At 47.2% G+C, this 26,928-nt stretch overlaps 1 protein-coding gene across 1 annotated transcript in view; it reads right to left on the minus strand.

The window, feature by feature from the left end:
• The window catches only part of CCDC61 (coiled-coil domain containing 61), a 434,011-nt gene that overhangs the window by 233,172 nt on the left and 173,911 nt on the right, over positions 1-26,928 (minus strand). The window contains exons 6-7 of the mRNA XM_069644625.1: positions 19,640-19,856; positions 8,482-8,564 (exon numbers count right to left, since the gene is read on the minus strand). Coding sequence (XP_069500726.1) covers positions 8,482-8,564; positions 19,640-19,856 — 300 coding nt within the window. The remainder of the gene's footprint in view (positions 1-8,481; positions 8,565-19,639; positions 19,857-26,928) is intronic.

Consider the following 26,928-nt stretch of genomic DNA (forward strand, 5'->3'; position numbering starts at 1 on the left):
AATAAAAAAAACGCTCCCATGAACTGCTTTAACACCAAGTTCAAATCCCATGTTGGTACAATGAACGGAACTGGCAGAAACAGGTGTGTCATACCTTTTAAGAACTGTGTTACAATCGGCACCTTAAAGTAAGATCCCTCATCTGGTGATCTCTTAAAGATTGAGAGTGTCGCTAAGTAGCCCTTGATTGTAGTTAATTGCAGCCCTGAATGGGCTAAATAAAGTAAAAAAGAAAGAACAGTAGAAACTTTACACGCAAAAGGATCAGATATATTTCTTCTCCCTGCACTAGCTGTGAAATGCGTTTCAATGGCAGCGGTATAGGGATTTTTGGTTGCTGATCTTCTAGCCGAAATCTGATCATTATCAGAACACACTTCCCCACGTACTGAGGGCAAAGAGGCCATCAGCTCTAGCAGGTTGAAGTGAAGTCTGGACTCCGACAGAGACCAGTGACCACTGATTGAAAGCTCCATCATGTGTGCTCCCCATCCCGTAAGGGCACCTGTCACAATTGTCATCTCCAGCCATGTTACCAAAAGGGTTCTCCTCATTATATTCTCTCGGCAGGCCCACCACAGGAGATCCTGGGCGACCTTGTTCGGGACCTGAAGCAGGCCCGTCATTCTGCTGAAGAATTCAGACTACTGGGATCTGTGAGCCCACTGCAAGGATCTCATTCTCACACGGCTTCTGGCACCAGAGAAATGCAGGATGCCATGAGACCGAGCAATGGCTGGGAGATATTGGGCACTCTGAAATTTCTGGACCATCGGCGATAGATATTGAGCTCTCATCTCGGGTGGCAAGGTTTTTCCAGAGGTTGAATCCAGGACTGCCACAACAAATTGAAGCTTCTATGATGGTGTCAAGTGTGACTTCAGGGAAATTCAGGGAGAAACCCAGCCCGTGGAGGAAGTGGCAAGTGCGACCGAGGTGACTCTGAGCCTGTTCCGGAGAACAAGCTCTGATCAAGCGGTCATCCAAGTAGGGGAACATGTGAATCCCCTCCCTCCTTAGACCTGCTGCCACCACTGCCATACTCTTGGTGAAAACTCTCGGAGGAGGTGACCCGAATAGCAGGAGCCGAAACTGACAATGAGAACCACCAACTGCAAACCTCAGGTGCTTTTGATGGATGGGAACATGAAAATAAGCATCCTGAATGTCCAATGACACCAACGAATCCTGGAGTCGAAGGGCCGTAAGGATCTGTGAAAGAGTTACCATCTTGAACTTGTCCTTCCTGAGGAACTTGTTCAAGCGTCTCAAGTCCATGATGGGTTGCACTCCTCCGTCCTTCTTGGGGATCAGAAATAGAGAGTAGCAACCCTGATTACACTCTGCTGCAGGTACTAACTCTATTGCACCTTTATCCAACAGGGTGAGAATTTCCTTTTGCAGGAGCAGATCTGGATCTAACAGATCGGCCTTTTGGGGGTGCATTCCAGAGGTTTCGTTAAGAACTGAAGGCAGTAATGGCAGGCCACTGTTTGTAGCGCCCATGCATCTGAGGTTATGCCCCGAAGACTCTAAAGCTGAAACTGTGGTTGTGGTTTTCTGCCCAGAAAAGACAAACCCTGCTGTCACAAATACCAAGCATGGTTTAGACACTACCTTACCTAGGTTGGATCAGTGCCCGTTGAGAATTAAGTAAAACACTACATTCAGAGGCATACCTCTTGAGTTTGCCTGCACGTGCTGTGGATGGCTCATAAAAGATAGCGAAGCAATTCGATGAAGAGAAGAAACAGGACTGTACCATATTAAAACTGCTCAGGGATGTGGTTAGGAAGAGGTTTCTTAAGCCTTATTTCTAGGGCCCAGACATATCTCAGTACTTGGTTTATAGGGCGTTTCCTCTGAGTATTCCCGACTTTCTCAAAGTGTAAGAAACCAGAGTTCCTTCCTGTGGCACTGTTTTTTTTTCTGAAGCGTACTATGCTGTTCCATTGAGTGGTCTAGTCTTCGACGCAGCACCAGGACTGCCGGAATCGCACCCATTGAAGGCAATTCTATGCCATGGCGTACAACTGAGGTATGTTGCAAGTTCCTATGATTACTACTATACTTTTCCTTGTTCATTTTTTCATGTATTTATTTTATTTATGAATTTATAGAGCGCTGAAAGCCTGCAGGCATTGGGGCGCTGAAAACAAACATAAAAGACAATCCATATAGAACGATACAAGGCAGAAACTGTGGAGGAGTAGCCAGTTGGAGCAGGAGAATTACCTAAATACATGAGTTTTCTCTGCACTGCTACTCAGTGTGTACCTGTGGTTGATCTACTGAGTTTTCCTTTTTGGTCATCTTATTTGTAAGCCTGGTGTGGTCCAATTATGGTCGTGGTACATTGGACTAATAGTGGCTTCCAGGTATAAAAGACCCTACATCCTGGAAAAGCATCATGTGGCACATAAGTCTGAGTGTGCCACTAAGTGATAGTATGGCTGAGCAGTGATGCCAACTCTTTACAGGATAGCTAGTTTAAAGGTACAGTGAACCCTTTTGCTGAATTAAAAATAAGGAAATGTCAATTGTGAGGAACCTAAGGGTGTCCTCGCTTCTTTAACCCCTGTATTCTCCTCTCCGGAGAACAAGGAATGCCATTGATTTTGGATCCTGATCATGGGGGGAGGATATGCGAGGGAGGATCACCTGTATGGAGATAACATGGGGAGTGGGGAGAGGACATCCTAAGGTGAAACATTGTATCCCCCATTTCGTTTTCATAATGAACCCTCCATCCCACACACCTTCATAGTCTATGTTCAGCCATTTCCCTGTTCTCTACCTAAAACATTCCCCAAGAAACAATACTCTACTGGGACGAGGAAGGGACCAACCAGAGCAACACATTCTCATTTTAATAATGCCCACACATATAGACCTAAACTTGTTAATGAGACGAGGAGGAGGACAGCAAGAGTAAGGCAGGACTACCGCTTCAGCAGTGAGCGGTCTTGTCCTTTCTGGGCCAATCATGATCGCAGAAACTTTAAAAGGCGGAATCAGTACAGAAATGGGGGCAGAAGCAGCAGCTGGGAAAGCAACTTCGGATCGGAGGAGCGCTCGAGACCCGTACATCGATGCAGAGTTTGTGCAGCAGGAAGCAAAGCTGAAGGATGCCGGAGACCGGTAGGAGACCGCAAGAGGGAGACCGGCGTGACCAAGCGAAGTGGTCGCAAGAATCGCGGTCTGTAGCTGGAGCATCGCCGGCAGAGCAGCACCACGGAGAGCCGCTGGGAGAAAGAATGAGGTACTGCACGGGCAGGAGAGAACCCGTGGCGGCAGAGGACTGTGCGACACCGTAAACTCCGACCCTAGAGTGTCCAACGAAGAGGAAACCACCGGGCTGGCTGGTGAATATGCAAACTGCGTTAATGAACATTGATTTGAATAATGAACTAAGCACTTTTGAATACTGAACAAAATGTAAAGCATTAAAAGTACTTTTGAATACCGAACAAAATGTAAAGCATTAAAAGTACTTTTGAATACCGAACAAAATGAAAGGCATTATAAATATGTTTTAATACCGAACACAGTGAAAGCAAGTTTTGAACACTTGTGAATATTGAGTGGAGTGAAAGAAAGTTAGTTAATTTGGCACATACCACGAACGGTATCATCAGAGGCAAAGTATTTTGCCAAAGCCAGTAGATTTCAGGGAATTGCACTACATGAGAAAATAAGCATTGGCAACAGCCAAAAGAGCTCAAGGAACAGCATGTTATAAAAAAAGCCGTATTGGCAAGAGACAAGAAAGTACAAGAAAGTGCAACAAATGCATGGTGGCCAACCAAGCCATGGTACAGTGTCAGGAGAGTGTGACACAAGGAATAAATTGAAGCATTGGCACAGTGTTAAAGGAAAGCAGCTAAGAATGGGTATCGGTTGCGTGAGAAGTCATGGGTGGACCGTGTGGTCCGAAAACTGCGTCTAGACCGAGTGCCCTTGTATGGAGAAGCCACTGAGTTACGAAACTGAACTGCCTATGTGAATTAGTGAAAAGTAGACATATCAAAAGAGCTTGGAAATGTCCCAAGGAACTGTGCTTGTTTTTGAAAAGCTGGAAGATTTGAACTCATCGGGAAGGGAACCCCAGTGCTTTTTGAACTGTTTTGAACTTGGGGAAGCGGATTACAAGTCAAGTGCCGGAAGAAGCTCTGAACTTTATTTTGAACACTACTCCTTTTAATGTCAACATCCCTACACATTGTATACAGTTAGTTGTGAGGGCAAGTATAGGTTTTAGACACAGGCAGTTATTTGATTTGGACTTCCTGACACAGACTATCCTTAGTTTTCTTTATGTAGGGAAATCCCACCTAAGCATAGAGCAAGTTAGGCCTTAATCCATCCTGCCTTTTACGTTAATAAAGCTTTTGAGAACCAAACTTGAACTCGTTTGTGTCTACTCCATGATGCCTTCACACAATACAAAACATCTGTAAAATATATTGTCGCTAATTAGGTTTGGCAAATACATAAATAAAACATGTGCAGATAAATCCATTTAAATACATTATTTAGAATATTGGAAAAATACACAATCTTCATCTCATAGGATCATGAAATGTTCGAACAAGTCCATAAAATCCACCTAAACATCTAGTGTGGGTCATAGGCCTCTGTAGGAACAATGACACTCATGTCCAGTGTCTATGGACCCATAGTAATCAACGGACCAATTTTTTTCCATGGAGGCAAGTACGAGGTCTGCACAAAGGGCCCCACAGTAAAGAAGGACCCAAAAAAGCCCTCCTGCCCCCCGAAAGATGACCGGACCTAAAAGAACAAGTCAAGTCACAGAATTAAACTCACCACTCGCCAAGGACGAGGGAGTGCAGATGTTTGCAGTGATGATTTTCTTTGAATTCTTCACTGGAGGCATTCCAAGTCCGCCTGCAAACGTAGATTTAAAGGGCGTCTGTGCTCAATGTGCGAAAGTACTGTAGGTACCAGTTCCAGGATGCGGGCATTAAGAAATGTTCAGGTCACACAGTAAGCAGGGTCAGGCATGCGCAGATAAGCTACAGTCTGTATAAACATGCTGTGTGGAGATCAGCATTTATGTTAATATTAAACTATTGAATTATGAAGGAAGGTTTTTGTTAGGGGAGTTTTCGTAAAGTCCACTTGAGGTAAGACTTCATAAAACTATCCCTTAGCATACAGGTCCCAAACTCTTAGTACAAGTCTGAACTACCCAAAAGATCTTGGTGGAATGGCATAGCAGCCAGGCTCATCATGGGAGGAAGATGTGAGCTGCAGGTAAGTACACTGAACCCAGTAAATGTATTATTACTTACACAAGTAAGGTAGATAAATACTTAATGCACTAACCAACACACACAGGAATCCTTAATAATACTTTCCAAAGGCCATTACTTCAATGGTAGTTGCTCACAGCTACAAATTTTAGAGAGTTTGACACTAATGACAGCTCCACTGTATTATCGGTACTACCTCACACTCGCGTTATTGATATTATTTAGTTAGCAAAACCACATAAAATAAAGTCTTTCCTAAATTCTAATGCTTTTTTAAAGTTCAATCCCTAATTCTACGAAAAAGTCAGTCTAGGAGTGGAAGTAAAATCTTACGAAGTAGCAGAACAGCAAAAATTCCACAGGATACTTTCAGTCTCTATGATAAGATCACTTCAATATAATACAATTTAGGAGGACACTGCGAAAGGACTCACTAAAGAGACACAAGCTGGCAAGCTTGCATCAGAGGTATAGGAGACACCCTGGACAACTCGTCCTGCACTCTAGTCACTCGGGAGCGACTTCCCGGTTCAAGGTAAGTTATACCTTTCGCCCCACAGTACCTTAGGTTACGTGAAATTAAACTTAGCTGGATTCTCCTGTGTGCAGCACAGATGGTCCCGGTCTCCTTATCCCTGTTCTGGTGACGAAAGGAAGGACTCTGAACGGAATGTTTCAGCAACAGTCTTGAGAGAAGACCCTTGGCACAAATTTCTTCAGTCTCATTGTTCTGTCTGCTGTTCTGGCACCTTTTTCTAAGCACCAACAAAGGACGGTATTCGCCCAGTCTATCTTCTTCGCTTCTTAAGTCCTGCACTCTGGTGAGGGGACTTAGATGAGTCAGCTCGGGCCTCTGGAGGTCAAACTGGAGCTCACCAAAGTTCTGGACGATTTGGCCTCGCAAAGACGTTGCGCTGCAAATGGGGCAGAGGTCTCCTGGTATTCGAGGTATGCAGCTCTGGAAAGGCACAGTACCTCGGGAGATGGCTCAATTTGTACTTCATCTCAGGGCTGGGTGGTCCCACCAGCCAAAGGGAAGGATTCATCCTCTTCGGAGCTCCTCTGTCGATTAGAAAACAGGGTCAGGACAGCAGTGGTCGCTTCACAGTGATTCGAAGGGTCTTTAGGCATCTCTGGCCATCTTCAGCTTTGGTTCTTCCGTTCCAGTGGCCAACGTGCCCTTCACCTCTTGAACCTCACAGTTTATTCAGTTTTCCCCACACACTCCTCAGCAAACTCTCTCAGCATTTCACAGAAAGGGGCGGGTGGCTGTCCAATCAGGACAGCCTCCCCTCTGACGCCTAGTGGGGACTGGTTCCATTCAGACCAAGGGCAAGGGAGTGAATAGCTCCTCCCCCACTTCATGCCTGCCCAGAGAGACAGACAGACACACATATAGAAGAAGGGTGAACAAAGAACAACCACGATAAAAATGGTGAAAAAGGAAAGGAGCCACCATGTTAGAACATAGGTGACCCGATTGTGCACAACCAAGACTATGAACACAGTCTGCGGTAAGAAATAGCACAATAGTTGGTAGACGCGTCCACTGCCACCAGCCATAACTATAGGTTTGTCTATGTGACTAATAAGTCACAGGAGCGGAGAAAAGGGGAATACTAGGTATTCTCTTAGCACTCCACATAAGGTGTTGTGTGCTCATCTCTCACAATATTAAGTTGTTATGAAAGGTACAAAGTATCCCCTATCCTTAAGAACTGTAGTTAGTAAGGATAAAGACTCTCAAAAGGAGAACCCAAAGGGTTCCCAGCAACACTGCACATAAAGTGCTCTGTGCTGCAAAAGTCAAACACTGATGCCTTTAAAGAGATATGGAGCAAAGCAGACTCCATAGTAAAGGCAAAACACAGAGAAAAAAGTTCCAAAGTTTAGAGCAAATAAGAATAAATGAGGGGGAAAAGGCTCCCCTCATTCAGAATAGAAAGAAAACGGTTTGTAAGTCCAGCAAAACGTGCTAGGGGTCAAACTAGGAGAGGGGATGAAGCATAAAAATGATTCTGCCTAACAGTTTGTCCTGTAGAAGCCAGGAATCTTTCCAAATATCTACAAGTCCATTCTGTGACTGGGCAGCCTTTAGCACAAGCAATAAGAAAAGCAAACTTCCTGCATCACCCAAAAATTACCTTCTGCAGTCTTTCATTTCCAATACAGTTTAGATTAGAGTATCACCATTACAAATGATAATCGGTTAATGCCAAGCAAATACTGTGGTTTTAGAATCCTACTGAGGTTGACTCCTTAGTTGTTAGACGTAAGGTACACCAGTACAGCTGTCCCGAAGTTATACAAGCCCACGTTATTCTGAAGAACATAAAGTACGAGATTGGCAAAACAACTGAATGTAGGCAACGAAATAGAAATGCATCTAGACGCGACATTCAGCTGAAAGGTCCTCCAAGTCCAGTATTCAGGAGTCAAAACCACTACATGTTTTCAGAATAGCCCCATAGAATACAGTGAATCTAACTAGAAGATATATAGAAAGTCTGTAATTTGCCCGACAACCTGCTGCGGTTGGACTCCGGAGGACAAGACTTTTGTATTGTATTATGAAAAAACAAGCTCTGTTCATTATCCTTTGTCAAATCACATGCTGTAGCACCATTATTAAAGATATTTGATAATATATATATATAATTTTTTAAACAGTGGCATTTAAGAACCTCTTTTTTTCCATTCCATGTCCATGAAGTTCAAAGTTAATTTAGCTGAACCATTTTTTTTAACTGTGAATACATGTTCATATGAAGAATACCTCTTCCCCAATACATCCCATCAAATATGAATTGTTGCTATTATGAATTGTGCATTGAATTAAAAACGACTGAGCACAGATGTAGGACTCAATACCAGATTAATTTAAATATACCTGGTCGCATTGGAAAGTGGAAAGTGTAGCCAGTGATTTCCAAAACTCATGTGAATATAAATCCAGACATTTTCTACACTCCTCTGCTGCCTACCATTTCTTGACACCCTGATGCGCAGTTTGTGATTGTGTTAAAAGAACGATAAGATAGACTAATTGAAGTGCTAAATGAAGAGCAGTTAAAAAAGGAAAAAGAAAATGGGTCACTGGCAGCCATCAATGTAACTTTTCATACTACAGGAAAGTGTAAAATTCACTGTGCCCCACCTGACAAGACAAACCATTGTTGCTATTTATTGGCAAAATCCTTACCCTCTCTTGTACATCGCCAGTTCATTTGTCAGACTCTTTACACGGACTCTCAAGTTCCTCTCAGATGCTTTCACCTCCTCCAGCTATCAATAAACACAACAGTTATTGTGCGTGATTATATATCACAAATGGACAAGATTTATCATTTTTGCCATGTACGTCATCATATGTGGACACATTTCAAGATGAAAAACTTGGCCAACACAACAATAATCGTGTGAATGTGTAATTATACCTCTTCAACCGACTCCACCAAAAAGCAACATCTCTTGAATCTTCCATCTGTGAGAGCGGGCCATAATAAGACATGCATTACTTACTGTAATAGCATTTCTGATGATTATATCTGCTTAGATTCACATGCTGTGCATATGGTCTGACATCCAGTGGTAACCGCAGAGTATTGCATCTCTTCTTTCGGGACTGAAAGGGGAAGTCGGCATAGGCGTACCTGTAACACTTTCCCTATCGTGACGTGTGGTGTACCCAAAATACCTCACGCGCCGAGGTCCCACCGATTGCATTTATTCTGCCATGAGGGAGCCCAAGGCTATAGTGAGTGAGTACATAAAAGAGAGAAAGTAGTAAGACGTCTATGTTCCTTCCACCCAGAGCGGGGAGGTAGGGAGGGCGCATGTGAATCTAAGCAGATACAATTATCAGAAATGCTATTACGGTAAGTAATGCATGTCTTCTGATGCTTGTTAATCTGCTTAGAATCACATGCTGTGCATAGACTAGCGGGCAGTACCAGGAGTTGGAGGTGGGTTGTGAGAAGGAACAGTAGAGAAAAGATGTCTTAATACTGCTTGTCCCACCTGAGAATCAGACCTAGAATGAGTGTCTAGGCAATAGTGTTTTGTAAAAGGTGTGTACAAAACTCCAGGTTGCGGATTTGCAAATGGACTCAAGAGGAACATTTGCAATTAATGCTATGGATGCCCCAGTGCCTCGAGTAGAATGTGCTCTAGGCTTGAAGGGCAGTTCTCTCTTAGCAAGAGTGTAACATAGTGTGATGCATTTGACAATCCACCATGAGATAGCCGATTTAGAGACAGGATCCCCTTCTCTACCAGCTGCCACTGAAACAAAGAATTGTTTTGTCTTCCTCAGTGGTTTAGTTCTTTCCAGGTAAAACATGACTGCCCTGCGCACGTCTATTGTGTGCAGGCTTCTTTCAGCCATGCTTGTGGGATTCTGTAAGAAAGTGGGTAGTTCGATTGATTGGTTCACATGGAACTTTGATATGAATTTAGGCACAAACCTGGGATGTGTGCGCAGAACTACCTTATCTTTGTGGACTGTAACAAAGGGGTCTAGAACAGAAAGAGCCTGTAGTTCGTTAACCCTTCTGATAGAAGTGATAGCCACTAGGAAGGCTGTCTTATATGTCAGCCAGACTTGCTTTATGCACAGGCTCAAAGGGAGCCCCCGTGAGCCTGGTCAAAACCACATTCAGATCCCATCCAGGGGCTGGATGAGAAATGGGAGGATAAATCCTCTTAACCCCTTCCATAAAGGCTTTAATTACTGGTATTTTCCACCACAATATCTTTTGTTCTGATGTGGTGTAGGCTGACAGAGCAGCCATATGAACCTTTAGGGAATTGAAGACTAACCCAGTGTCCAACAGATGGGTGAGATACAGCACAATGTGTGAGGGTGAGCAATCGATGGGATTGACGCCCTTGGAATTGCACCAGATGACAAATCGTTTCCATTTGCTGGCATAGCAATAACGTGCATTAGGTTTCCTGCTTCCCTGAATATGTCCATGCACCTCTCAGGGAGTTGCAGGTGTCCAAACTCTATAACCTCAGGAGCCGGGCTGCTAACTTCAGAGTTTGTGGGCATGGGTGTAGGGTCTCCCCCTGTCCTGAGACATGTTGTACGGGCAGGGTAGTTTGACTGGTGGGGAGAGGGACATTTTCATCAGGTGAGCGAACCAGGGTTGGCGGGCCCACATGGGGGCCACCATTATCATGGTAACTGGTTCCTGGTGCATCTTGTGCACTATCTTGTTGAGAAGGGGAGTCGGGGGAGGGGGTGTGAAGCGTAGACAAATTTACCCGACCATGTTATCCAGAGACCGTTCCCCTTGGATCGGTTCTGGGGGTACCTAGAGGCATAGTCTTGGGATTGGGCATTCTCCCGAGTAGGGAACAGGTCGATCTCTGGGATACCCCATTCTGCGAAGACGTTGGACACAATGACTTCATGCAGCCGCCATTCGTATTCTTCGGGCAGAGGGAAATCTCTGCTGAGTAAGTCTTCCAGAAGATTTAGTTCCCTTGGAACATGTTGGGACAACAACAACATCTTGTGTTTGAGAGCCCATATACACATTTATTGGGACAGCTTGGATATCCCTGGAGTGTGAGTGCCCCCTGCTTGTTCAGGTAATACATAGCTGTAGTGCTGTCTGTTAGAATCAGCACTGTCTTCCCTTGTAGTTGCACCTGAAAGGCTTTCAAAGCCTTGAACACTGCTAATAGCTCCAGTAAGTTTATATGGTTGGACGCTACTTGAGGAGACCAAACTCTGTGCGCGGTCTGTTGAAGCAGATGAGCTCCCCACCCCGTGAGAGATGCATCTGTCGTGAGAGTGGCTTCCACTGCAGGGGTGGTGAAGGTCTTCCCCCTTCAAGAGGTTTTCTCTTGACCACCACTGCAGTGAGAGAACAAGGGCTGGCAAGACAACTACCAGATCTTCCCATTGTCCGCTGGCCTGACACCACTGGCTGTTGAGCCACTCTTGCATGGGACGCATGCGCAGCCGCTCGTAGGGAACCAAGTATTTACATGACGCCATCATTCCTAGCAAGCGCATGGTTTTGCGCACCGTCCCCTCCCAACTGGCTACATATTGGGGGATCTGAAAAAGAATGTTTTGAACCCTCTCGGAGGGGAAGACGAGACCGTCCTTCGTCCGAATTAGAGCTCCCAGAAATTGTTTTATTTGGCTGGGGACTAAACTAGATTCCTTTTCGTTGATTGAGAAACCCAGGCTGAAGAGGAGATCTACTGTTTTTTGGATGTTCGAAAAACAAGCGTTGAACGAGTCCCCCGTGATGAGCCAGTCGTCGAGGTAAGGGTAAACTGGGACTGATAGTCTGCGCAGGTGTGCTGCTGCCACTGCCAGGACTTGGGGAGTACCTTGAATTGGTAATGCCTGTCCTGGATCATGAACCTTAGATATTTCCTGTGCACTGGAAACATTGAAATATGAAAGTATGCAACTTTCATGTCCAATGATGCCATGAAGTCCCCTTGTTTCAGCAATGGGATCACCTCCTGCAGTGTTACCATGTGAAACTTCTGGGGTTTTATAAACTTGTTCACTGGGCGCAGGTCTAGAACAGGGCGCATGGTGAGATCCTTTTTAGGTACAAGGAAGTACACTGAATAAATACCCTTGTTTACCTGACGAATAGGGATGGCTTCTATGGCGTCCTTTCCCAGCAGTGCTTCCACCACTTGGATCAGGATCTCCAGATGGTCCGGTGAAAGGTGCAGTGAGTGCAGCAGTCTGAACTGTGGAGGTCAGGCGAATTCCACGCAGTAACCGTGGGCTACCGTCTTTAAGACCCACTGGTCTGAAGTTATCCCCTCCCATGCCATGAGGAAAGATGTTAATCGCCCCCGACCGGGGTGACATGGGAGGGGACCTGGACTTGGTGGTCATTTCTGACCAGAGGCTGTGGCTCCTCTGAGACTGGGGCCTCTGCCGCGTTTCTGACCCCTTGAAGGGAAGTGGGGCTTCCAGATGTTTGTCCTGTGTTGAAGTTACCCGTGCCGTAGTTGTTTTGACCAGCACGTGCTTACCCTCGAAAGGACCGCTGAGAGTTATTACCCCTCTGGGAGGAGGGTTTCTGCGTAATTTGTTGCAGACTTTAGAGTCTTATGCTCCTTCTTGGCTGTTTCCAAAGCCTCATCCACCGCTTTCCCGAAGAGGTTAGACTACAAAATCCTGCTCAGGTACCGCCTCTTGAGTGGAAATTTTAAAGTATTCAGCTGCTTTTTTCAACATTGAGTTGAAAGCCATTTGGTCATCTACAGGAGAGGCCTGGCGAGCCAGGGTGGATGGAGGAGAATCCAGGCACAAAACATCAGAGTCCTGATCTTGCTGTGTCCATGGGTCCAGACCTTCCTACTGGGATTCCTCCTAGTTGTCCGTAGTATCCTGTTCTTCCTCATAGCTTAGCAGAAAAGAAGCTTATTCTTCTTCATTATAAATATCTCTAGGTGTGTCCAGCTGGAAAACATGAGACTGATCTTCCTGAATATGAAGTTTAGGGTCTACCCGAGCCCTTTCCGGGGGGTGAGGATGATCATAAAAACTGATAATCTTCTCCAGCCGATCCATATGCCCTTCAAATTTCTCTGTAGTCCATTTAGTGGACCCAAACGGGCGTGAAGGTGGAGAAACTATGTTCTCCGCTCTGCGGCGTTGAAAGGAGTCTCTTAGGGTGTCGGAAAGAGGCTCTTGACTATCCTCGTAAGCGTCGTAAGAATCGGGAACCCAATCCGCCGAAACCTTTTCCGCGACTTGTCCCATAACCTTAGGCGGAACCGGGGCAAGACCCCACCGCCGCCGTAATTCTTCCGATGCTGCTTTCGATAGTCGCCGAATCGTCGTAAGACAGTGGCTCCGAAGGTTTATCGGCAGGTGTAATAACCTTCCGCGGCGCTAGAGGGCCTAGCGGTTGGTTTTCCGGGTAGAGGCCTAGCTGTAGTTTTCGGGCCTACCGCGGCCTTAGAGACTGTCGAACCTCTGCGCTTCGACGTGTGTAGTTTTCAGAGTAGCGCCGTTAATTGTTGCAGATTGCCCAGTCGCAAGACCCTGCTGCGGATGCAGGGAAGGCTTTGGACCAGAACGATCCAATGGAACCGGCAAAGGTTTCGGCAGCCCTGTTGGCGCTTTCACCTTTTTCGACGAAGATGTCGATACCGGCGTAGGGGTTGTGTGCTTAGGGTTTCAATGCGCTTGTACGCCCCTGTCGGCCGGTGTTGTCCCTGTAGCAAGACCAGAGTCAAGCCTTAAAGGGTCGGGACAGGCATGGCGGACCTAGAAGCATCCGCCTCAAGGTCTATAACATCCGCAATGTTTGTTTGGTCATCCCAAGTACCCCGTCACTTTCAGTGGGTGTGGCGTGGGGGAAGGGGGTTCCAAGCGTGACATACTGTACATGGCCCACCGCTTTACACGGCGCTCCTTAAGGGTCTTAGGCCGAAGGAGTTTGCAAGCCGCACACCGCTTCTCTTCGTGCTCTAGGGGTAGAGAGGCGTTACACGCTCTGTGTTCATCCTTCCAAGGATACCTGACCCTACACTTAGGGCAGAATCTAAAAGGAGTCCTTTCCATAGCTAAAGGGAAGGATGACCAGACCAACAGGGAAAAGAGGGTAAAGGAGGAAAGACATACCGACAATATGGCCACAACGACCCCACTCTCCCTACTGTATAGGTCGGCCAGAGGGCCCGACCACATGGAAAATCCGGCTGCCGGATCTTAGGCGCCGAAATCCACAGCCGTAGACGAATCCCCCGTAGTCTTCGTCGAAGATGTTCTTGTTGGGAGAAGTAACTTAACGGGGAATAACCAACAATTCGGTAAAGATAAACAATGTTTCTAGTAAGAGCTCTGCTAAAGGGCGACCAGCAGTTATCTGGCCGGAAAAAACAAACAGACCTTGTCGCGCGAGGGATTTTGGGTACACCACATGTCACGATAGAGATAGTGTTACAGACACGACTATGCCGACATCCCCTTTCGGTACCCGAAAGACAAGATGCAATACTCTGCGGTTACCACTGGATGTCGGACCATATACACAGCATGTGATTCTAAGCAGATTAACAAGCATCAGTGTTCTAAGAAAACATCACACTGAGTCGAAAAGCAATGTCCCCTTCACTCAATTCCTAATTGTTAAGAGGGAGAAAGTATTCAATGAGAGGCAGATGACTAGTTTGCCCACATATGATCTGGCCCAATCTAAGTTGAGCCACAAGACCAATTCCCTCAGTCTTCATTTTTCTCCCTTATTAGGAAGTGGTAGAATACATTTTCTAACTGGCTAAAAGAAAAAAAAAAAGAGAATCGGGTAAAAAAGTTTGCATGTACATTGTAATCGCTAAATCAAGGCATCTGTTGTCATTTGTCGAAGTCGGACAGCTTTTCTCAGATATTAATTCAACAGTGTAGAGACCCAGGTTTCTTTACATAAAATCGAACAGTTAAAAGCCAGAGCACACTATCTTACATTAACAAATCTCAAAACTGGGATCAAGCATTGTGCACGCAATGTGGCATATTTCAGGCACAATGATAAAGTGGCGACATGCCTCTATTTTATCAGGACAAAAGAGGCAACAGACATTAGGTACTTGGTTTTTCTATGAAACAAGCCAAGTATTTAAAGGCAATAAGTTAAAACTTAGCCTGATAGCCCAGCATTTATTCAAAAACAAGGAGGTATGCAAGTATGGCTGTAACACTATCTAAAACAAAGTTCAGTATTCCAATATCTTTTCATCCCTTAGTGCTCCATCAGCAGAGTGGGCCCTTCTATTGGGCCAAAGGTCACCATTAATTGTTTGATTTGCACTTTTGTCATGTTAAAACAGGTTGTGCATGTTCAAAACGATTAGTCAATGGAAAACCTAGTTACCTACAAGAGATTATCATACTACTACCTGATCTAGCAGTAATATTGTCTAATATGTTAATGTTTTTATATTTATTTATTGGGTATTTATAATGCGCCTATACAGGTGTTTCAAGGTGCCAAAAGACAAACGGGGTTGGGGGACGGGGAGCGCGGGGTGGGGGAAGGGGGTAACAGGGATGAAGAAGAATAAAAATTGTCATACTAGGCCTTGTGTCATTCGGATCGTGTAAGCGCAGTGACAAGAAGTGCAGAGGAGTGGGAGTTGGGGGAAGCGCCGGTCAGAGTGGAATAAAATAAGCTAAGATGGGAAGGTAAGAGTGGAGGGGACGCAAGTGCTAGGGGGGTTGAGGGAAGGGATGAGTGGAAGAGGGCTCCTGGGCTAGGCGAGTGCTAAGGGGATACACATGCTAAATGCAAGGATGGGGCTTGATCGGGCTCAGTAAGGGTGTAGGCCCCACCAGGGTAGTACAGGGGGAGGGAGCCAATGTAGGGCAAGTGCAGGTTTGAGGGATGGGGCGGGGGAGAACAAAGTGCTGGGGTAGACTGGGAGAGGAGGGCATGGTGTCCTGTATGACTCAGAAGGAACCAGGCAGCTAGTCATAATGCGGCAGGGGGGGGGCATTAGATGAGGAAGGAAGAAGAGGAAGGAGGGTCTTGAGAAGCTTCCGGAACTTAAGGAGATCCGGCTCAAGCCAGAGAGGGGAGGGAGGCCATTCCAGAGGGAGGCTCCTGTAGTAGAGAGAGAGATCTACCCCTGACTTGCTGCTTGGAAAAACAACTGATCTACAGAGAGTTGGAGCTAGAAGGCCAAAGGGCTATAGCAAGGAGGTATTTAGGGAGAGAGAGTTGAAGGTAGCAGGGTCCCAGGACCCAGACTGCTTGTGGATGATGCAGAGGCTCTTGAACTTGATCCATGCAGCAACCGGGAGCCAGTGTAGAGATTTTAGGGCTGGAGGCAGACTGTCCCTGGGCTTGAGGCCAAGGAGAAATCTTGCAGTCCTAATCTGGAGGCCGAAGGGAGGATTTAGGCAGACTGAGGAAGAGGCTGTTACAGTAGTCCAGACTAGAGAGGACCAGAGCTCTGGAGACTGAGTTTCTGGGGGGAGGTTGGGAAAGGGAGAATGCCTCTGAGGAGGTGCAGCTGAACGTGGGCCTTCTTGGCAAGGTCTGCAATGCGACGAGAGAAGGAGTTAAAGATTACATCAAGGTTTTTATCCTGAGGGGCCGTGGAGGGCAGCCATAGAGTAGGAGGGAGGGAGCAGGAGTCCCAATGAGAAGGATCTCAGTCTTACTGGTGTCAAGGCAGATATTGTTAGCAGCACATTGGCTTACTATTTAAATGGGTAGATAGCCATAACTGATGTAGGGCACACTCCCACAGATAAGATAGAGCAATTCCAATTTAATATAAAGTTTATATCAAGGAAAGCATCCAGGTAAGTCTAACAGCTTATGAAAAAATTGATTTTCAGCTATCTGGATCTTACATGAAAGGCCCACATTCCAGCACCAAACACTGCAATCGGCCTAGCACATACTGTGTAAAAGTAAAATTTTAATTGCCAATTACTTTTGCATATAAATAGAGGACATTTTAGTAATAGCCCCAATAGTTTGCTCATCTTTGTGGCAGCAATAGATAGATGTTCAAGGCTGCTTAGAGATTTTGTAAACTTAACCCCATGGTACGCGAAATAATCTTTTTCTGGCATTTTCTCATTAGGGCTTGTGCAGTAACACCTGACTGTCCAAAAGGACAATTTCTCATTTATTGGTAAAGAGGGAGAACAGAAGAAGTGCCAATACACAATCCTGCAAAACTCCTCTATTAACCTTAAGCCAAGACATGTGTTGACCTAACCGCCCTACTCTAACCGTTGCCCTATTATCACTATTGAGTTCGACCAGAACTCTTAAGCATGCGTTCCGGGATGCCCATATTATGAAGCACTCTCCAAAGCTTTGACCTGTTAAAACAGTCGGCTGTGGAGAGGTCCATGATCGTCACATAAACAGGTTGCACATTAATGGGAGTAGAGTTTGCAATAATCATGTATGGATTCTGCACCTGATTCACCATGCCAAGACCCTAACGAAAACCCAATTGAGCATCCATTAAAATATAATGCAAGTCCACCCACTCGCTTAGATGGTACAGTAAAGTGTGTGAAAAGAGTTTAAAACTACAACTGAAGGGGGATATCTGACGTTATGAAGTCGGGAGAGTGGCTAGATTGGATAGAGTAACGCATCCTTCCAAGACTTTGGGAAGGCATTCAATGCTAGCATTCGATCAATAATATAAAAAAGTAAGACGGATCAGAGATAAACATTAAAAAAACATGGAAGGTACTCCATCAGAAAGAGGGGCTTTTCCAGATCTCTGGGACATGATAGACTTCAACACATGGCCCCATAACAAAATTTAACACTTGTTCGAGGACCCCTACTAGTAAATCAACAGTAAGATTAATAGCCTCTTGCCCCGTGTCAACAAATTGTCTGAGAAATGTGTTCAAATCACCTTCTGAATAGAGTTCAGTAAAATGGCCTATCCACACCACCCTGGGCACCAAATAGTTTCTATCCGACCTCCCAAAACTTACTAGGATCACTTTTTCATGAAGCCTCCAGTAGCTTATCCCAAGTATCGACCAGCTCCATTTTCCTGCTCTTAATAGCTTTCTTGTAAACCGATCTCCTCAGCCCAATTTCTTTCGGATTTGGAGTAGTGTTCTTTAAAGAGGCTAGTAGATTCTTTCTTGCTAGCCTTCAGTAGGAATCAAACCAGTCCTTATTATGCATGTTTTATTAAGTTAATTGCTGTCTCAAAGTAACCTGTCAATGAATGGAAAAAGTTATCAAACTCATGATATGATGCCTGATAACTGTCATTTGTGAAAAGCTCTGTATTTAAGAATTTCATTATAAAACCGTGCTGGTCAGTTAGCACCTGATTACAAATTCTAGGGGCACTCCCGCAATTCCACAGAACGTGGCAGCTGTGAAAACGAACAATCTCATGTGGGCTTGAATCGGGGTACAGTGCAAAGCCATATCTATAAATACATCATTACGGTTATAGGAAGGCGGTGTACTCAGTCTGTCGATTACGAAACAGAACAATTGATAATACTAGGACAGCTGGCCATAGAGATGCAGATGGCCCAGAAAAGTTTGTCTCCCAGGTTGGCCGAATGAACATTTTTCACTACTCTTATCCCATGTTCGATCAGCATCCCAGAACCACCCTGTGTGCTGACCAGCTTCCTCAAGGGCATCTTTCTTGGATCGGTACCACTTCTGAATTTTGTCATGGAACTTTGCAGGTCTACAGCTTGTGGTCCAAGACCGTCCTCCTGAAACTGCTGCTTCCCAACACAAAGGTGGGGTCTTCCTAGAGCAGGGTCTTCCTTGTTACCACAATTATCCCCTGTGGCCCTCTACCTTGGGTGTTCTTTGCTGCTAACAGCATTAGTCTTGTAATGGGTATCTCCCATGGTCAGGGCACCTGTGGTGCTAGTCATCCTGTGTTGTCTGGGTGATCCAGCTTCAAGGGATCAGGTAACTGTCTCGTCAGAGAACAGAACCGCCACCTAGCTGGACTCAATCCAGAAACCGAAAACTATGTTTTTCCTCCCTCATTTTATTCTGTAATTGATTGAAAGATTGGGTCAGGTCCTTTCTGCAAGGTTTAGGTCTCTGCTAATCTTGTTACTTGTGATTGTCCATCCTATGCAGGTCCACTCCTCCCCACTAGGCCAAGGTGTTTCCCTAGGAGCTGCACCTACCGCCAATTCAGTTCACCGTTATCCTGAGTGTAGCATTCACAGCAACTAAAATCTACAAGGCAGCGTTACACAATCTTGGAGTTAGGCAGTTCCAAGATGGCAGATGTCTGCTCTTTCAGTGGTTAGCTTTGTCATTCATCTCCCTTCTTGGGGCACTCTGCAGCAGAGGTACATGGCTCACAAACAGGGCCTTCTGGGATTGATTTCCTTCTCTGCCTCTTAAGGTGGGTTCATGGATGCCCACATCCTGCGGTCTACACTCAGGTTGGATTCATCTTTCCAAGTCAACAGCAGGTCCACCTTGATAGCTTGCGGACTGAGTAGCCAAAGCCAGGAGGGGAGCAGATAACATCAGATGTCGTTTTTCCAAAGGGTCCACTGCTAACCTATACTACACTAATAGCTCACATCAGAGGGTGGGTGGCCACCCCCTGCTCACTAGTACCCCAATCCTCCTTCATGGCCGTAAATTAGGTCACTTAACAGTCACATTAGGTTTGCCCTCAAAATCCCAAAACAAAGTAGAAATGCATGGCAAATTGTAGTCAGCTTAGAGCAAGAAAATGTATTTGAGGCGTAAGACACTCAAACGATGGACATATGGGCAGAGCGAGGGATCTGCTGAAACTGCATACTGCTCTTTACACCCTCTCCTTTCAACCCTCCTCAGTGTAGCTAACTCGCAGGGAATTACCTCATCTGCCAGCTGCCTGTACTCTTGATTCCGTTTGCTGGCAGCTCTCTGATGCTTGGTCCTCTCTTTTACCATTTCTTCCTCCAAACTCTGCACAATCTTCTTCAGGATGCGCACTTCCTTTACTGCCCCACCCTTGCTCGTAAGCTTTGCTTCCTCCTGCAGATGTAGCATCAATGCTTCCATGTCCTGTTTTTCTTCAACTACTCTCTCAAGTCTGAAAGCAAAGTACACTCAATGGTTACCTTTAATTTGACTTTAGTTAATATCATCAAATATTATATGAAACAACTGATAACGATCAGCAAATGTCGAGGCTTGAATCAGTAATGCCAAAAACGAGGTACTAAAACATCAGTACAGAACTGCTCTCTGGATAATGCATTTATCTGTCCAACAATTCCCTACCAGCCAATTTTCATTCATACCAAATATGTTTTTTTTTTTCCAGCAGAGCATACAAGATAAAGCCAGGTGAGGAGGGTGCTGGGAAAGACAGGAGTGGGTGTGTGTGATGTGGGCAGTGTCAGAAGCTAAATATGCTGAGTTAATCCACCCATTCAGAGAGGGCAGCGGCGGGTCGGCAGGCATCCTATATAGCCAGAGAAGGGGGGCATAGACGCAGCCTCACAGTTAACGAGGGAAGGCGAAAAAGGCAAAGAAAGGTACCATGTTGTACATGTGCTAGGGGGAGCAGCAGCAATTTGCCGGGATGAAGTGGGTGAGAGAGGCAAGAAGATTCAACACAGAGAACTGGAATCAGCAAGTTAACATCGGGAAGGAGGCACGAGAGGAGATTGGCCAAAACAGAAAGCCATCACCAAAACAGAGAACAAGTTACTTACCAGCAACTCCTGTTCTCCAGCATTAGTATCTTTCATAGATTCACGTGATGTGAATATTCTCCATCGTCAGGCTGGGAATCCTAAGTAAAATAGAGCAGTTTAAATTTAAATGGAAACTTCAGTCACTTGCCCTATCGTCGTCGTTTTGGATCATACTGCCCATAGCAAACAGGAAAAACTCCCTTAGCTGCTTCCCCGTCAGCCATCTTCAGATTTGGCAAGCGCATGCGATTGTCAGTAAGAGCCAAATGACGAGCCATGAGGGGTAGGATGGACGGTCGCATGTGAGTCTTTGAAAGATACCAATGCTGGAGAACAGGAGTTATAGGTAAGTAACTTGTTCCTTCTCCATCTTTCATAGATGGACATGCCGTGAATAGATTACAAAGCAGTAAATATAACAAATACACAAGGGTGGAGGAGCTCCCCGTATCACTTACTACAGGAGACTTACCAATCTAAGGTGAACAGTTTTAGTAAAACTGCCAGGTCGACTCTAGACTGCAGAATCACTGTCGAATCAGTAGAATCTGGTTAAATTGTGCACCGATCTCCAGGTGGCTGCCCGGCAGATGTCTGGCAGCGAGATCCCAGAGATAAATGCAGTGGTTGCAGCCACTGCTCAAGTGGAATGCGCCCTGGGTCTGCCGGGAGGGGTCTGCCCGCCTGCTGGTGGCAGAATAAGAGGCAGGCCACAATCCATCTAGCAATCGAAAATTTGGAGACAGCCTTGCTGGGCCCCGTTGGTTCAAATGCGACAAACAGTTGATCTGTTAAACGGAACAACTTTGTGCAGCCCACATAGTACTTGAGGGCATGCACTACATTCAGCGTATGCAGGGTGCGCCCCGCCGGAAATTTGAGAGAGCCAAAGAACACTGGCAACACCACCTGCTGATTAATGTGGAAGGATGAAGGTACCTTTGGTATGAACTTTGGATTTGTTTGCAATACAGCTTTGTCCATTGGGAAGGCCTTCCTCAGGACCGGCAGTATTTAGAGATTGCAGCCAGATGCACTCTAATGGAGGAGTGCGTCAAACCAGACTCTGCCAGAGACAAGAGATATGGCAGCAGTTCCTCTGGCCTGATGGTCTGGGGACACATGTGATGGTTCCTGCAACACACCTGGAAACGCTTCCACTTGCTCTTGTAGCATTTCAGAGTGGCCAGAGCTTTTGCATTAGCCAGCACATCCTGACAAGCCTGCACAAGGGAATGGATCCCACATTCTAGGAACACAGGAGCCAGGCCGTCAGATTGAGAGGCCAGGTCGTGGTGCAGAACAGTTCCCTGGTTCCTGGAAAAGAGCGACTGGTGCGGGGGCAGTCTGATTTGAGCTGTCGCCGAAAGAGCCAGGAGCTCCGATTACCAATCCTGTGTCAGCCACGCAGGAGCCACTAATATCAGTCTGCACCGATACATTTTGAAAGTGTGTATAACTTGCGCCACCAGAGGAATTAGGGGAATTGCATACAGAAATGTTCCCTCCCATGGGAACGCAAAGGCATCCCCCAAACTGTCCGGGTGGGGAAACCGGCTTGGAAACTTCTTGCAGCAGCTGTTTCGCATGTGGCAAACAGGTCGGTCTCCGGGGTGCCCCACTCCTGAAACAATAGGTGCAGCTGGTCTTCGTGAAACTCACATTTGTGACAAAAGTGCAACTCCCTGCTGAGGGAGTCCACCAGAGTGTTGTGGATCCCCAGTAGATGGAAGGGAATACGGAACATGTTCTGTTGCAGGGCCCAATGCCAGTGGGCTTGGGCCTCCTTGGAAAGCTGTGGCGACCTGGTCTCCCCCAACCTCCCCTTGCTTGTGGATGTAAAACATTGACGTCGTGTTGTCTGTAAATCCGAACCACTTTCCACCCGAGCAGTGGAGGAAAGACTTCAGTGTCCAGAATATCACCTGTAGCTCCAGCTCTGACCACAAACACCGGGTGTGCTGGTCTTGGCAGTGGGGTGCCCAGCCCTCAAGGGAATCATCCGTAGCAACAGTAATCTGATTGTCTGGAAGACTGAAGGGGGCACTTTGCAGGATGGGTTCTCTCACTGACCACCAGAGCAGGCCTTCCCTGAAGGCTGAAGTCAGCGCAATGTGGTCCTACCCATCTGGCATCCAAGAATTCTTGCACTGGTCTCATGCACAGACTTGTAGAACTGTGGTCGACCGGGTCTTTCTGAGGCATTGCACCTTCTGCAGAAGGGCCGTCACTCTCTCGTCCGAGGGACTGGCTCTGCAAGTGCTGGGGTCTAGTAGGGCCCAGAGGTAAAGTGCCCTCCGAAAGTGGGCCAGCTGCGACTTCAGGAAGTTGATGGAGAACCCCAGTTGTTGAAGACATCGGATCATGACGACGTTGTTCGACTCCGCAAGAGAGTAGGAGGGGGCTCTTATTAACCAGTCATCTAAGTATGGGTAGACGTGGACTCTTCTCAGATGCAGGTGAGCCACCACTGGTGTGAGGCAATTGGTGAACACCCGAGGGGTAGATCTGAGCCTGAAGGGAAGCACGTTGAACTGATAGTGCACTTCTGCAACCACGAAATGAAGTTAGCGCCGGTGTGAAGGGCGAATAGGAATGTGAAAATATGCATCCTTGAGTTCGAGGGACGCTAGGAAATCCCCCTGCTGCAACTGGGATAGTATTTGTTGCAATGATGCCATACAAAAGGTTTGTGCCTTTAGAAACTTGTTGATCACCCTTTAATCTAGTATGGGTCTCCAACCCCCTGGTTTGTTCAGCAAGCCCTTCTTTCTTACCAGTAAATAGCAGGAATACACCCCCTTCTGCATCTCGTTCCTGGGAACCTTTTCCAAAGTGCCCTTTCATAGCAGAGACTGCACTTCCTGGACCAGGAGGAGCTGCAATACCATCTGCGTACCAGAGGAATGTTTGAAGGGTACTTTGTGAACTCCAGAGAGTGCCCCTGATGGAGGAGGGACAGCACCCAGTCGTCAGATGTTACTTGAGTCCATTTGTCGAAGTTTGATAGACGAACCCCCCACTGGGGTGCTGAAGTAGGAGGCCCCGGCTCTCGAGCGGTCATGCTCGCTTGCCGGACAGGCCCCTAGGCTGGGAGGAGCCTCTGCGTCGCTGGGAATCCTTCTAGGACTGGGTTTGCTTCCTGTACTGATCCCCTGATGATTAAAGGCTCTTTGTAGGACGAGGATGACTGGTACGTACTGCCGTTATCCCACGAAGTTCTGGTACAACGCCCTTTACCTGAACGAAAGAACTGGCGCCTGCGTTGTAATGTGTCTAGGGAGCAGGCGGTTTCTGTGTCTGTCTTTATGGCCTGCAGGGCCTCATCCACATTTTTCACAAACAAGGCTGTGCCATCAAAGGGCATGTCTGTAACCCAGGATTGAACATCTGGTAGAAAGACCGTGGCCTTGAGCCAATCTTGTTGGCGTAGGACCATTACCCATCTGGCAATAGCCTGTGTCGGCGATGTCGACAGACAGTGATGGCGGGTCAGATGCAATCTCACCCTCATGGAGAATGTCCAGTGCCTCTTGCTTCTTGTCCTCAAGCAAGAATTCCAGCAGGGGCCCCAACTTGTACCAAAACTCGCGATCATACCGGGCGAGTATGGCCATAGCGTTTGCCGCCTTGATAGTCATGGCTACTGTCATGATGATTCTTTTGCCAGAGGTATAAAGGCGCTTGCCCTCGTCTGGGGTCACTGAACAGGAGAAAGATGGGTTAGCCGACCTCTTCCTGGCTGTCGCAAAATTAACGGAGTCTGGGGTGGGCTGTGTGCGGAGACAGACAGCAGCGCTCTCTGGAGCCCTGTATTTCTTGCCAAAACGGTCCTTCTTTGGAGGTGCAGTTGCAGGGTGCACCATGACAACTAGGCCGTCCTCCCAGATGTCCTCCAGTAGTGGTATTGACATGATGGACTTCCTGCGCTGTTCTCTGCATTGATACAAGACGCTCTCCTTTCTTTGCTCCTCCGGTGCTAAGCCGCACATCGTGGATGCTCTAGACATGAGCGCATGGAAAGCTCCTACTTCGTCAGGGGGAGAGTCCTTGAGAGAAACCTCATCTGGCTCACCATCTGAAGTAATGAAATCGTTAAACTCATCTGTTTGATCGGAATGAGTGAGAGACGTGCCCTCCTCAGTCTTCGTGTCCGCTCCCTCATCCGTCAGTAACTCCGGTGCTGACTGGGTTCTTTGCGACTTGGGGGGGGTTGAGGTGTATGAGGAATCCCATACCACTCTCTGCCTTTAGGGCAGTGCATGCAAGGTCGCCATCAGTGTTGTCAGTGTTAAAAAGATCCAATGATACGTTCCTTGGAGGGAGCGGGAGCCGTTGCGGGACTGGTCCAGTTGACGGCATGGGATCCCATTGGGGCAAAGGTTGTAAAGGTTGTACCACCCCTGCTAACGCAAGGGGTTCAAAGATGGTGGTCTAATGAGGCTTGCCTCACCCCGCAGTGCACTCCTCGGTGGCAGTGTCCTAGGGGAAGATGGCTGCTGTGTCACAACAGCTTCCTCCTGTTCTGATAGTGAACGACTTGGTTCTGGGACCACGAGGCCACCTGGTAATAGATCCTCCCCCAAGTTTGGAAACACAGTTTGTGGACAATCTGGCCATGCTTCTGCTGTGTTGGTGCCGACATCAGGATTTCTGACTGGTATGGTCAACAAAGTGCTCGTGGTTGTAGCCATCGAGGTTGAGGTAAATGACGGTCCCGTCGTCTTGGTCGATGACGGTCCTGGTGTCGACGGCTTTGTAGAAGACGACGTAGATCATTTTGTCACCGGCAATGGCTTAGATGGCTTCGTCATCATTGTGGACACGGCAAGTCTGCAGACTTTGTCGCCATCGCTGGCGAGTCAGTTGCGGTGGATGACTTCGGTGTAGAGGACCTGGAGTGTGACAGACTGCCTCGTAGCCGACTGTGGAAGGTCAGAGAGGAGTGCTCACCAGACTTGGAGCTGGACCTCGAGGTAGATGCTTCCTTTGGGCGATGGAAAGGGCTTTGGTCCTTTTCCCGCCCGCCTCTCCCCGGGAACCGACCTTCCTGGAGGCCCAGTCCTTGTGGGACGACCTTGAGCCATCGCCTGAGGCTTCCTTCTGCTTTTCCCGCTTATGGTTTGGTCGTTGTGCGATATGTACCACTTACTTGAGGCGATTCGCTGGGACGTCCTGCACTGCCGTAACGAGGCATGACTTTGGACCGAAGCTGAGTGAAATGCCTTGCCGGCGTCTTCCAGCCAAGCGACGAGACGGCGGTGACGGTCCTTCAGCGTCTTGGACAAGAAAGACTAGCAGATCTCACAGTCCTTAATGACATGTTGAAAGAGGAGGTGAAGGCAATAGAGTCATTACTTGTTGTGATCCTCCACATAAACAGTCTTCAGCCCACAATGGGCACACGCTCTGAACAGGCCCTTTCTCGTGGATTCCGCCATGAGGTAGGCCCAACTGCATAGCCGACTTGTCTTCGACGTTTACAGGCAGCTGGAATGTTGGAACGAGGTCTTGTTGGCACTGCGTTGCCAATCGTCAAATGATTTCAAAGAAAACACTTTTTCGTAGAAAATGCGAAATTATCCTATGATATAATATGATATGGCATTTGTAACGCGCCTATACACAAGTGTTTCAAGGCACGACGAGGCAGGGAGGGGGGAACAAGGGGAGACAGACAACGATCCTACTAGGCCAGGTGTCATTCAGATCGCGCAAGTGCATTGGTAGGGGGGACGGGAAAAGTGCAAGGGGGAAAGGGAGAGGGGAAAGTGCAGTACAGGGTTAGTAATGAACAAGATAAATAATAAGGGCCAGCTGGTGGCAAGTGCAGACAAGTGCTGGGAAGGGGGGCTGTAGGGATACAGAGACAGTCCCGCAGTGCAGGGGTTGCCAGGAAGGCAGTGCAGGGGAGAGTGGCTGGGCCAAGGACCGAGATTGGCGAGTGGCCCAGTTGCTGATTCAGTACAGTTTCAGTGATTTAGCAGGGGAGAGGGAGAGAGAAAGCAGAAGCAAAGAGGAAGGTTTTGAGGTGCTTCCGGAACCGGAGATGGTTCTCCTCAAGTTTCAGGGAGGCAGGAAGGCTGTTCCAGAGGGAGGCCCCTGCTGTGGAGAGAGATCTGTGCTGTGGAGAGAGCTGCTTCTCCAAGTTGCTTGGAGAAGCGGCTGACCCTGAGGGAGTTGGAGGCGGAAGAGCGAAGTGCTCGAGAAGGAAGATATTTAGGAAGGGAGAGTTGAAGGTAATTTGGACCCAGGCCCCAGAAGGCCTTGTGGACAATGCAGAGGGCTTTGAACTTAATCTTCGCAGCCACAGGGAGCCAGTGAAGCGATTTCAGTCCTGGAGAGATACGGTCCCTGGGCTTCAGACCAAGGACAAGTCTCGCAGTCCTGTTCTGGATGAGTTGCAGAGGGCGGAGAGTAGAGGCAGGCAGATTTAGATAGAGGCTGTTACAGTAGTCCAGC

The sequence above is a fragment of the Ambystoma mexicanum genome, chromosome 2p, assembly GCF_040938575.1.
Source record: "Ambystoma mexicanum isolate Mex_15411 chromosome 2p, UKY_AmexF1_1, whole genome shotgun sequence".
Lineage (NCBI taxonomy): Eukaryota > Metazoa > Chordata > Amphibia > Caudata > Ambystomatidae > Ambystoma > Ambystoma mexicanum.